At 32.8% G+C, this 13,584-nt stretch overlaps 1 protein-coding gene across 3 annotated transcripts in view; it reads left to right on the top strand.

The window, feature by feature from the left end:
• Positions 1 to 13,584, top strand: part of simj (transcriptional repressor p66-beta simjang) — a 42,819-nt gene that overhangs the window by 19,920 nt on the left and 9,315 nt on the right. Inside the window, exons 3-7 of one of the 3 annotated variants that reach the window (XM_088033973.1) lie at positions 314 to 602; positions 7,171 to 7,368; positions 7,733 to 7,807; positions 7,944 to 8,036; positions 13,331 to 13,541. In XM_088033973.1, the coding sequence (XP_087890099.1) occupies positions 314 to 602; positions 7,171 to 7,368; positions 7,733 to 7,807; positions 7,944 to 8,036; positions 13,331 to 13,541 (866 nt within the window). The remainder of the gene's footprint in view (positions 1 to 313; positions 603 to 7,170; positions 7,369 to 7,732; positions 7,808 to 7,943; positions 8,037 to 13,330; positions 13,542 to 13,584) is intronic. The other 2 variants (XM_088033981.1, XM_088033989.1) reach the window with 2 other exon arrangements.

Below are 13,584 nucleotides of genomic sequence, written 5' to 3'. Positions count from 1 at the left end.
GTGTTCCAGTACTCGTTTATGTTCAATTCAAGGGATAAATCTTCTCAAATTGCCCGTAGAGCTCCACAATTTTCACAAATTTTGACCTTGAAATGCGGTATTCAAAATAAATGAGGAGTATCATCATTTGACAATCGTACATTAAAACTTTAGTCTTGAACTAAAAATTTAATCCGCGTTTCTGCAATCGGGCCTAAGAATAATTAAATAGTAATTGCAGAATCGATCGGTATTTTCGACAAGAACATTCATTAGTAGTTGTTTTATCTAAACCAAGCAAAAACGTTGAAATTAACATGATCTTCCGTTGCAGAGACCGAGGCTTGAGACGACTGCGAGAAGACTTGCGAGCGGAGGAGATGAAACTGGTACTTTTGAAAAAATTGAAACAATCGCAGCAACTGAAAGAGAACGTGGCGGTATTGCCTCCGAGTATACCTCAGTCGGCGTTACCGCCTACCGGTCTTCCTAGCGGTTTAAGCATCACTCCGACCACTGTCAAAGTGCCGTCGAACAAGAACCAATCCCCACAGGCCCTACATTCGCGCCATCCAAATTCGCATAAAACAGGACAAGGAAATGTTCCATCTCTATTACGTGGAGTAAGTAGTATTGTAAAACTTTTTTTTAGAAATCGTTATAATCTATTGTAAAATGACAAGTTGTTGTAAATGATATATTATTTATATGATACGAGTTGTACAGATATCCCTAATCGTGATCATAACGTTTTGAGAGGAGTTATAAACTGTGATTTCCTTCATTTTATAATTACCTAGAAAATTTTTCGCGTGGCACATTCCATAAGCTGGTGCTTGATGAAGGAACATTTATAATAAACGTATGTCTGTACCTACTACTATTAGTTCTAAAATAGAAGGAACACGCACGCTTCCTCTCTCAGAATGTTTATTGCCCAAAACTAACTTTGCTTGATTCAATCTATTGGACCAATAATTTTAAGTGATCGTTCTTAACTAGTCAAAATTAAATGGAAGAGACAATGTTAAATATAGTGTGCCATGTTGGCACAACGCGGAATATATTTACAATTTGGATGAATTCGGATTTTAATGGATTAGAATTAAAACGTGATTCACACGGTTGTACTATCTGACATATCGGTTAGCATAGTCAATTAATTTTTTGTTTGGTCAAATTAACTCGCTTGCCAACTAGTTATTTATAGCATAAGTTGGTTATTTTAAATCTTACCAGCGAGGGCTTATTTGAGTAGGTTTATTACCTTGAGTATCTAATACAAATTTTTATCCAATATTTCGGATATTTTACCTAATAACAGACAATAGTGAAGTCTAGTCATCCAGTACAACGCATGGCAACATGGGTGGTATAGTTGTTGTTTATAAATAACGCTGGAGTGCAACGTGGGTAAACAAACAAGTTATAGCCCAGTTCACTCACTTGAGACTGACTAGGCAACGCCGTTTTACCATGGAATAATGGATAAAACTTTGTCGTTTTTGACTAGTTTGGTCCATTAACGTTTTTAATTTTTAACATACAGCCCAATTACCTCACACTGACAACAAAGTTCTGTTTATATTGTATAAGAATTTACAAATTCCACCTTGCTGCTGAACTTTTCGGCAGTCTTTTCTTAACGACATCGTCACCTTTGAAACAAACGAAAAACTCTTCTAAAATGGAAAAAATATGCGAACTTGTTTATGTTGGCTTGCTGCCCATCTATAATTAAATTTAATTGATATGCAAGACAATGTGTGCAATCAGAATTTTTATAAAGTTTTTTTATTGTTTGATTAATTTTCTTACTCATTCGCGCAGCAAGTAAATCTTTCATGCATTCTTTTTTTTTATCATGTGGTGTATGTGTTTGTTTTATAAGGCTGTTTTATAATGTGTTCTTTTGATTAAGACTAAATCGTCTTCTTGTGAAATGCTCCTTTTAATTTTTATCTGTTTTGGGGTCTAGTGGAGGGTGGCGATTCGATGCACATGTGGTAAAAGACCACGATGGACTCTGTCCGGTGAATTTTGTTGGGTTTCAATAGGTAGCAATGGTTTATCACTTCATTCATTGCGTTAGCTAAGAGTTTTACTAGCGGGATCTTCACGGGTGTATTATTTCTCAACTACTTACAAGTAGAAGTTGTGTAGAAATGATTAGGTTTTACATTGTGCGTTGATCAAACCGATCATTCGGAACAGTAAAAGTTATAATACAAGTATAATTGCCATAATACACAAACAGTAGCGAACAATCATGTTTGACATTTATTGAAAAAGATTCTGTAATGATTATTTGATCACCTATGCGGTCTTCATTGTTTATAGTATTTTAAAACATGTTTCATGTCATAACTTTATAATTGAGTGTTACCAAAGTACCAAAACGAAAGACCTGTTTTAATCAAAGACATGCTTTGGAATTGCAATTGACTGAGGATGAAAATGATAAAAGTGCAATCAATATTTGGTTGACAGGACTTAATGACATTCTTCTTTCCATTTCGTCTATTTCGACATCAAAAGTTTTTTATATCGAATGCGCATCATTACCTTGAATACATCTAGACAGAAGCCTTTGGTGGCCTAAGCCTCTTAAGAGATATTGTCCTCGTTACATAACAAATATATCGTCAAATTACTTGAACAAACTTTACGCTGTAAAATTACTTAATTTTAACTGTTTATAGTTTTAAAAACATTTCAAATGTGTGGCTTGACGAGGTGACAAATACATTTACAATTGGTTAGTTATTGCAACATTTTAATATTTTTTTTACACAACAAAATTTAATTGTTCGAATCTGTTAATTAATGTATACTATGTAGTGGAATCTCGAATTGGTACATACCCGAACAACTTTCGCGTTGCTTAATGTTGTAATAATTCCAGTCGCTTTCACTATTAATGACAATAATTTTTTAATATATATAGATCATGAATCGTTTTCGACCATTGTTTGGAGAGATTCCAAATCTCAAATCAGCAGTATAAAAATAGTTGTACCGTAGTAATTTTTAATTACAGAAAAACGTTTACCGTGCTTCATTTATCCTTAGTGCGATAAAAGTACATGAACGTGGTTATTTACTTATTTCAATCATTATGTGAGGAATCTAGGTCAAACTCTAAATTCACCTAGACTCCATACCAATTGTTAGTGTGCTATAAATATTTTAAGTAGGTATTTGAAAACTGAATAAATTACAATTTCCAAAATGTAGCTGTCATTGTATGTAGGTACATTTGTGATTATGAAATTTTGGACAGGATTTTTATGACAATGATTAAGGTTCTTCAAATTTGAGTTTTCAGGTAACAGAGAGTTGACAGTATTAATTTTAAGTGTTTCTTGACGATGGTGATTAACACTTGGGTAATTATATGTCATACCAATTGATATTGTGGCTCCCTTTTTAGTGTTATACGAGTATACATGAATGACCAGTGTATTGTATTGTGTTAGTAAAATTCATTAAAGTTGGTACTAATTGGGGTGTTTTGAAGAAGAGGGGGATATTGTGTCAAACGTCAATATGTTAAAATGGATTTGTTTATACTAACCTACAAACTTAAATTTTTGACCTTTAAACTCTTTACCTTTGACTCTTAAAAACTGCACTGTAAATTGAAAGCCACTTGGCAAAACACTAAAAAAGAGATACCGGTCATTTCTTACACTGGACCGGTGCGTAAGTTGCCATTGAAGACTTCGCAATGATAGGTTACATTTTGCACATTAATGTAGTAAGAGGAACGTGTGTAAAGAAACTTTTGGAGCAAAAACTTATTTGTAGCTTAGTTTAGATATAAAATAGACATCTATGCTGTATGCTTATTATTTATAAACTACAAGAAAAGTGGTGTTTGCCTTTGACGACAATTCTTTCCAAAAAATTTAACAATGCTAGATTTTGAATATTCTTTCAAAGTTTGTCATAAGTAGGGCATTTGGTCATAAAGTTTGTAATGTGTGCTTAATTTACGCAAATGCAGTATGGTTGCAAACATTCATGAAGTAAAATCAGACAGTTTCCAACTAGAGTGGTTAAGGTTAGAGCTAATTTATCAAAATTTGAATTTACTACTTCTTTGTGGACGCGTAGGCCAAAATTTCGGTTAAGATTTCATTCTAGTTTCACTTGCATCAATTCTCTTGTCGTCTTCAATCCTTTAATTAGGTGATTAAACATTCGTGTTTCAAAAACGCAGTAGTAAACTGCTAATCGGTGAGATTCTATTACTTCACTGTTAAAGAAACCACTTATTTAAAAACCATCCCAATTTTTCAAATCAACAGTTTTTAATGTTATTCCAACGCGAAATGTAAATGTCTCATCAATGTTTACAAATTTTGACGTTCCTGTCAAAATACTGCCATGCATGTCGGCAACTTTTGGTGTTTAAAAATATCCCTATCAAGTACATTCCTCGACACAGTTTTTCGGTTCAGTCCCCAATTTCGGGCCAGGATCGATCTTTGGACCTCACTAAGGTTAAGGTTTGATATAAAGTATAGTATCGGAATAAAATTGGCATCAAATGAATGATCGGAAACTGTACTGTTAAAAATGTTTGGTCTGCATTACAACCACGTGGGGAACACCTGGAAAACCCTCAAGGTTGCGCATACTTTGAAGCGGTCTGCCGGGTACTTCTCTTTTCTGGTGGGGCACGCAAAATTTTTCTGACAGTTTAGCTGATCTTTTATTTAATACCAATTTCATTTTGATATTAATAAGAAGCAATTCGATCGAGCTGCTATTAGACACATCAACAGATCTTCAATCAACTTGTCATAAACTTTAAAAAAGTTTCTTTGATTAAATTAGCTTATGATCCAGGGTTTAGTGTCATGGGATCTCGCACTAATGGATCATTATTTGTAATTGATAATTCGGCTTCATCATAAGGAGAAGTTAAATCTTTCTTAACTGACAATTTACCATAATGTGATTCAAAAATTTTTAGATTTAATTATCTTTGCAAGAAACCTAAGCCTTGGGTTGAACTAGACAAACGAAGCCCGTCAAAGTAAATGGCGAAGTGTCACCACTACCATTATGTATTTATCAATTATCCAAAATACATGAAAGTATCATTTGTAGAAAACTTGCTGGCTTTTCCAGGTGATCAAATAATAAAAACTTGAATTTTCTAGGACAAGTTATCGATTGAGAATATTGATAAGTTTTGACATTTTCCGTTACAGCAGGAATAGTAATCAACATGTTCATTTTAAAAAACACACTATGGGTCACGAGTTCTGGGACACCTGTATATTAGTACATCAAATGTGCGGCTCACTTCATGTAAAATTTGCTATATTTACCTAAATTTTATACCGTTTCAGATGTCTTAATGTTTTTTGTAACAAATATTGTAAAATGACACTGAACAGCTGTTACTTGTTCGTATCATACAAGGTGTTCATCAATGTTTCTAGCATCAAGTGTGGCTATGAAATGTTAAAGAAATTTGCTGCTCATTACAAATGTGGGTAAAGTTTTGTCAATTGACATTTGCAACCTCAATCATTGAACAAAATTAATTTTGATAAAAAACTGTTGTAGTTATGGTTTGAAACCTGAAAATCTTAACTTGGACATAAAATCTTTAACTGAAAGGCCGTTGACGTGAGTGACATTTTAAGAGTAGTTAAACGTACTTGTATTCACTACGAAAACAAAGCGGCAAAATAGTGCATGGCAAGAATTCCAGAGCCACTCTTGATGCTAGAAACATTAATAAACATCTTGTATAAAAACGAATTATTTACTTGAGTCATCAGTTTTCAACTCAAATTTTCGATTCCTGTTTCAATTGATAAGTTACTAATACTATATACAGGTGTCCGGAAAGTGGCCCACCACCTGGAAAATTGTGTGGTCTACCAGAGTACCAAAAAATGTTTAAAAAGAATCCACATTCTGTTTTCGCATTACAACTAAAATAAAATTAGGAAAATGCCAACGTTACTGAAGTATTCCCACAATAATTTAAATTTTTACTATTCAAAGCCATAGTAACGTTGCTGTTGTATTGTTGGTGAACGTGTAATGTAACTATGGTTTAAGGTGACTGTTCGACAATATTGATTCAAAAACCTTGTTAACAGTTTTCAGCCGTTTTCCACAAGATTTTTCCGATTTTTTTTTGCACCATGCTTTTTCGCAAAATGTCGTTTAGGTAACAAATTCTTTTTAATGTGAAATTACTGCACTTTTACTCTTCAATCCATATTATCTAGAAACATTGGAGACATGGATTTTTTCAACATTTTTCCAGTGATCTATATGGCATTGTACGATGACACAGTATCACCGTGATGCGCGACGTTCCGGACAACCTGTATTTATAATGCACACTGTTTGTTCAATTTTATTTTAAGCATTTTTGATGTTTTTACGAACGAATTTAAATTACTTTCACATACAGAGACCAACATTTTGGAACAACTCTTCAGAATATTGTGTAGAGGACTTGGCGCAATCCTAAAAACCATTCAAATAATTCTTCACCTTGTAGATTACAAGAAAATCATGTTTTTAAACGTAAATTTGGCAACGTTGAACATGTCTGAATATCTTACAATTGCCTACATATTTAATTTTACTGATAAAAAAGTTTTTACTAAATAGAATATTATTACGAGACGTTCATAAATTGCTTCAAGTGAAATGGTAATATGTTTGGGATGAATCATTACCTAAATTTTACCAATTAATACCGGTTAATAATATGTAGTAATAACGGATGCATTCGTTTCTTGAATACATTAATATGAAAATCATAGTGCGCCATTTTTGAGACACTCAGTATGTGAGCACCAACTTTATTTTGGGATTAAAGTATTTAAAAAATTTTGTGTTACGTTGTACGTTAAAATTTTAGTAGTACCTAGGATTCTCGAATTTTCAAGGTTCAACCGCGAAACATCGGTTATTGAACCCGTTTGAAATCGCTCGCTTCTTAGTTCAATTTTTACAACATTAAGTTACATGGGACTGATGATGAAAGTTGAATCTTCTAAGAAATAAATTGTTGTTAGTCGTTGTAGCTTGTACAGTTTTTCAGTTTTTTTGAGTTCTTGTTTATGTTCATCAATAAACAATAAACTTGAAAGTAAAATTGAACTACGAAAAACGTGTTTGATGGCAATTCCAATGGTTTTTCAGCAACCGCCACCGGCCCGTTCGAGTATCCACGCGCCGCCTCTAACGGGTTCACCGTTAAATAATCGGGGCGCGAGTCTTTCCGTACCTCAGCCGCCTCAAAGAAGCTCTTTGGGACGACCGCCGTCAGGTTTTCCGCCAGGCGTAAAGGATTTGTCGCCTTCCGTTACAATAACACCCGCACCTCCCCAACCGTCTAAGGTTTGTGTTTGTGAACTTTCTTTTGCATCGATAATGTAAATTGATTGAGGACTATCAGGTGATCAAGGAAATGTGTGATCACAGCGAACGTTCAAGTCGCGAAGCTATTTCTACTCTTAATTGATACCTCAGTAATCTACGAGCGTGTTTGACGTAATATCATTTTAGTTTTTAAGTAAATTACTGCTGTGTGAGTTATGAACAGACATGACTTCACGATTTCAGTGCTTGTTGTGATCACTTTTCTCGGCCACACAGTAATTTTATTATAAAAAATCTGAGAAAAGTTCAGCATCTGGCAAGGGGAGAAATAAATCAAAAAGTTGCGTTTTGTAACTAATTTTTTTTTATTTAATGCTGTCAGACTGCTAGTGGATTAGATAATAAAGGATTGGGCATTAGTACGAGCGCTCAAGTTACGCCAATAGGTGACCAACAGGTAATTTGTGCAGTGTAGTTTGAGTCATGCAAACAATTTTTCGATAGCGGAAGCATGATGCAGTTGAGGTTTAAGGTCTTAGAATAAAATTCCCACAAAAGTTCTAAGCTCCATACTAAAGTCTTTCTGTGATTAGGATCGATCGAGAGATGACGGACAAACACCCGCCCAAAGACAAGCAGCGGCGAAGTTGGCGCTACGCAAGCAGCTGGAAAAAACACTTTTACAGGTAAGACAATTTTCGTCATATACTGGTGTAAATACCAAGTTTTTAAGAAAGAATATGATATCGTAGTTTGCGTTGTAAACAACTGAAAATTTGCCGCCGTTTGGTGAACGTGGACTCGACTATACAGGCTCCGGCAACACTTGTGTCCACCTCCAAAATCGTTATCAATTTTAAACATAAATACGCTCATAGTTGACAAAGCTCTAGAAGCTGACGCAAAAACATGTTTTTTATCACGGTTTGTCTGGCGTCGCGACGCCTAAGAAGTATAATTTTTAGCGATTTTTGAGTTTTTGCGAAAATATTTGCGAATTCAAATTTTTTTCAACATAACTGTGATACAAATGTTTGTGTTTTTATTTTAAATCTAATGCAAATTGTGTTTAGGATTTGCGAAAAAAAACGCTATTTTATCAAGTTAGTTTTCAAAATTATGACGGCGCAGTGCCAAACTACGTTTACACCAAATTTTCATAAGTCACTTCATTCCTGGTCACCAGAAATCGTTAATTAACATCGACAAAGCGACAATTTGATTATTTAAGACTTTAAGACTAAGATACATGTCAATTTTGATTAATAGATGGCTCGACAAGCAACTGTCAAATTAAAAAAATGTATATTGTTGATTCTCCTACAATTTGGCGTCAAAAGTGACAGTTCTTGTTGACATTTCGCAGGAATTGCACGAGTTTAAAAATCACTGTTGTGGAATTGTTTTTGCTGAACGACCAATCACTGAGTCTTATCTTAAATTTAGTGTCTATAGGAAAAATAAGGTTTAATTATTTCTTGAAATATGGACATTGAACTGCGGTAACCTCATTTAAAATGTAGGTAGAGTAAAGTAATGTTTCGAAGTTTTTTTCGGGTTTTCTTGAACCGTTTAAGAGCTGGAAGGCTTTGAATGTGACCAATCAGGGAACAATTTGCATAAGGTTACAAAAATTTGAATCAGAGTTACTGAAGGAAATTTTTTGTTTGATGTCAAACTGACAGTTCTTATTTTTTATCAATGGTGTACTTGTTTCATTTTTGTGGACATCACAAATCAAGTTCGTCAACGAAAATGTGTTGGGTACAATAAAGGAAACATTGTTGCGTCGTTTACAATTATGTGCTCAACAAGATGGTGGCCATTTTGAACATCTATTGTAGTGTTGGTTTGTTGTCTGTTTTTTGAATGAAATTGCGTTTTTGTTTTCCCTTTTATTGACGCCACTGATTTAAAACTTCAAATGTGACGGGAAAGTGACAAATTATTCGTTTGGTCCGATAGCTACTTGGTTTTCTGTAAAATTGAAAAATTATTAAGCCATTCTATTGGTCAACTTTAAAGCCTTGTAGCTTTTTAACTAAAACGAAGAAAATAAAATTAATTGCGGATTCCGAGACAGTTTGCATTCCTTAATTACCCATTAGTCTATGGCCGTAACGTTACCTAACACCCTGTATCTTATTTGAGTGACGCACTTTTGGCTAATTTTTAGATCTAAAGTGTTACTCTTTAATTTTATAAGATAATTTTTTAATAACACATTTTTTGCAAATTTTGAGTGCCTAAATGAACGTAACAGATTAATTTTATGTTCTGTTATTTAATTATTTATTTTTCATGCAACACAAACGGCAAAATTTGCCAATCAAAAATTCCGTCATTTCAATGGTGACGACTTTGGGTTTTGGAGTGTCATTTTGTTAAAGTAATTTCAGTATTACTCATCTTGTATTCTTCGCTTTTGTGCAAAAATAGTCTTCTGGACTTCAACAAGTGGCTCGGTCGATCCTTATCTTCTTTCAACTTTAAAAGTAAAAGATTTTTGCACCTTGATGAGTTGCTACTCATCAAACTACTGCTAGAAATGTGTCGTACGCCCATAGATAGATTCAACGGTTCGTAAAATTTTGCATTAAAAAGGATATACAGTGTCCCAAAATTCGCAAAGGACCTGAATGTGATTCTGAGAAACTAAAAGTTAACTAATCACAAGTATTATATTAGTTAATATTTAAATAATTAATGTTTAATTAATATTTAATTAATTAATATTGATAATTAATTTGCAATAGTTTCGTGCAAGAAGAAATATTTGTGATTGGTGAATTTTAAACTGTGGCGGTTGTGATTGGTGTACTTTAAACTGCTCTAATTTAAAATCTAATGACTTTAGAATTTTTTTTTCGCAGATTTACTCTCAGGATGCAAGACAAACTTTGTGCTTAACGGGTCCTTTGCGAGCTGTGGTAATAAAAATGCAGTAAATCTGGCTAGTTAGAAGTTTAACCAAAAATCCTACGTTTAAAGGTTAAATAAAAGAAAATTTGTAGAATTGACATTAGTCAACAAATTTTGTAAAGAAAATTAACTGGAGAAGTGAAATGTTATTCCCAAAGGAAAACCCAGTTATCTCTGATGAATGTTCCAATTTCTTTGAATTAAGACAACAAAATGAAATTCAAGTTGTAAATTTCGGTTAACATTAACATAGTTTATCATTCGGCTTTCTCCTATTATCACGTATTACCGCGAAATTGTCGCAAAACCAAAAAAGTTTACTACGCCTTTCCAAAGAAAAAGTGCTGAGTGTTTTGCAGTTAAAACGAAAGTACTGCAAGAGACGATGTTATAAACAGTTTAAAGAATGCTGCTATAGAAGGATTTGTGAAAATGCATTGTTTTAATAAGTATTTTCTAAAAACTGTTCATTTTTGTTTTATTTATATCTGTTGTTCTAGGTATAAGGGTTCAATTTCGCGGCTAAGGCGAAATACGGTTCAAAAAATTTCAGATTTAGTTACCCTTTGAAAACAAAAACAATGAAAATTACAATTCACTACACCGAAAGGTGACCGATTTTTTCGATCTCATGGATTTTCTCTTAATTTTCATAATGTAAATGAGGCTTTGACCAGTGAAGTTCTTTTTAATTTTTGTCCAACCAATTTTATCTTAGCTATACATTTGCTAATCACCAGCAATTCCTCTTACCGACCAGTTCTCTTCTAATTTTGGAGTGGGTCTTGTTTTTTTGACTACGGTCAAATGTCTAGGCATTTTTAATTAACTACTGTCATTAAAAGATTACGCCTATGATTTAAAGTGAAAATCACGGTAGACAATTTTGCCGCACACATTTTGTTGTCGTCAATAGTACTACATATCATTATGTATCTACCACTTACAAACAGCGTGTTTTTGAAATACACTACTAAACAAAACACAGTAATTGGTGAAGACAAGTAGAATCAATTGAAAAAATGCCCTATGTTAAAGTCTTTCCACTGGATTAAAGATTATAATTTTGATTGGTTAGCAGCAATCCAAGGTTTGTTGTTTTAGGTGGATATGTTCATAAGTGGTTAAACTTTTTTTTTCAATACATCAATAAATTTAAAAAATAGACCGAAGACAGTGTTTAATTTTTGGTAGTGTATTTAAAAAAAACAGGCTTTTTGTCCAAAATACATAAAATATATCATTGGTAGGAAACTTTATTTAAATGCTTCTAATAACCCAACGCTCTTTAAGTTACATTATATTACCTGTCAAACATCTACTTCCAACCAAACCCTAGGTTTTCATTGATTATGTTTTTCAATTGTTTTTAATCACTATTGTATTAATATTTGAACAACAATATGGAAATTATTTTCGAGGCCTTAACAATGTTCATTAAAATCTTAGTACTCAACTTTCATTACAGGACTATAATCAAATGCATAATAGTCCTTTAATGAACGTTAGAATACTGTAATAAGAAACGTTGTTATGGTATGTTATTAACATTGCTAAGTAAATGACTAAGCACCATATTAAGTTTTTTACTTACTTAACGGGTTTGGAGTCAAGTTTGTGATTTTCTTCCACCTTGGCCTGTGTTTTGTACCACTTGTACGCGCGTTCCAGCATTTTTGCCAACTTTTTATTTCACGTTTTTATCTGATTTCTCTGTGCTTGTCTGTCAAACATCAGGTTTCGACTTAAGACAATAATATCGGGACAAGTACCTCGGTGAAAACTTAAAATTTTGTTTCACTTTTTATTTATAATTTAGTTCGGTAAATTAATTTAATTTACGATCTGATCAATATCAATAATTGAGTGTCAAATTTACCAAAAAAATATTCAAATAAAACAATATGTATAGGGTACTAACAACCATTAACTGAAATTACATATTTAGATATTACTCATATGAATACAGTAACATTTAGATATGAATATAGCAAAAGCATTCTATAAAGTTTGAATTTCTATTTAACAAAAAAAAAATTGAAATTTTGTTAAAAGATATCATTTTTGATACATTATTAACGAATGTAAAATTTAAAACAATATAATAATAATGACAGGAAAATATTTTCCAGATATTTTTTTCTTGAAGTATGAAAATTCTTTCAATTCTATTCAATTTTAAAGCCTTACAATAAAAATACAAGGTGTTTATAAATGTTTCTTACTTTGCTCCATATTTGAGGTTAACTGCAAATGTCAGTTGAAAAATCGAAACCTACATTTTTATTGAGTGGCAAATTTCTTTGACATTTCATAGCCACCCTTGATGCTAAACATTTATAAACACCTTGTAATTATAATGACGCCAAATTTTGGTCTTCATTTTTTTAATGAGATAAAAATCGTGCCCAAATTACATGATCGCAAGAATGCCCCTAAAACTGGGGCTTTTTTTTGACATTTGGTCAACACAAATTTACTTTTTTCATATCACCACCAAAAAGATATTCACGAATAAAATTAGTTCAGAAAATGTTAGTTGTGTACACGTTCTATCAGTAACAATTTGAACAATTTACATTGACTTTTTGGAGCTCAATAATTTACAATACTAAATATTTTCTTTTTCAAAATATTTTTCTCCATTGGTGGAACACAAAATATAATAGTCACTACATATTTGTATCATTAAATTGAAAGACGGCAGTTGATATTGCTCAAAATCCCGTGACCGCAAATGAAACCTATTGTATAACCAGTTATTATGGTGCACTTGTGGTATCTTGTCGGCTGACGCTTTATTTAATAATAATTCTCACTGTAATATCTGTTGTCAGATTCTAGTGATATAATGGTTTTGATAACACGACGATGATTCACGTCTATCACTATTTACGATGCGAGTGACATACAAAACTTTTTTTCTAGCAAAAAAAAACTTGAAAAATAGGCGAAACTAGTTACAAAAACCATTGGTCATTCATGGCAGCTAAATTGACTATTTTTAAACTTATGTTTAGTTTATAATGCATTAACAAAGAATGCTTTGAATTTTCAGATTCCTCCACCGAAACCACCGCCGCCCGAAATGCATTTCATCCCCAACCCTAGCAATACAGAATTTATATATTTGGTAGGCTTAGAACACGTTGTCGATTTTCTTACGAAAGAAACAAGAATGCCTATACCACCGATGCCGTTCGCTTGTACGCAATGTAATTCCGATTTTACACCAGTATGGAAATGGGAAACAAAAGGAAAAAGTAGAGGTAATTTTTGTTTGAGAATAATTTTAATAGAAACGTATAATAA

The sequence above is a fragment of the Gnatocerus cornutus genome, chromosome 1, assembly GCF_029298725.1.
Source record: "Gnatocerus cornutus isolate USDA-ARS CGAHR chromosome 1, icGnaCorn1.1, whole genome shotgun sequence".
Lineage (NCBI taxonomy): Eukaryota > Metazoa > Arthropoda > Insecta > Coleoptera > Tenebrionidae > Gnatocerus > Gnatocerus cornutus.
This window is presented reverse-complemented; position numbering and strand designations above follow the sequence as displayed.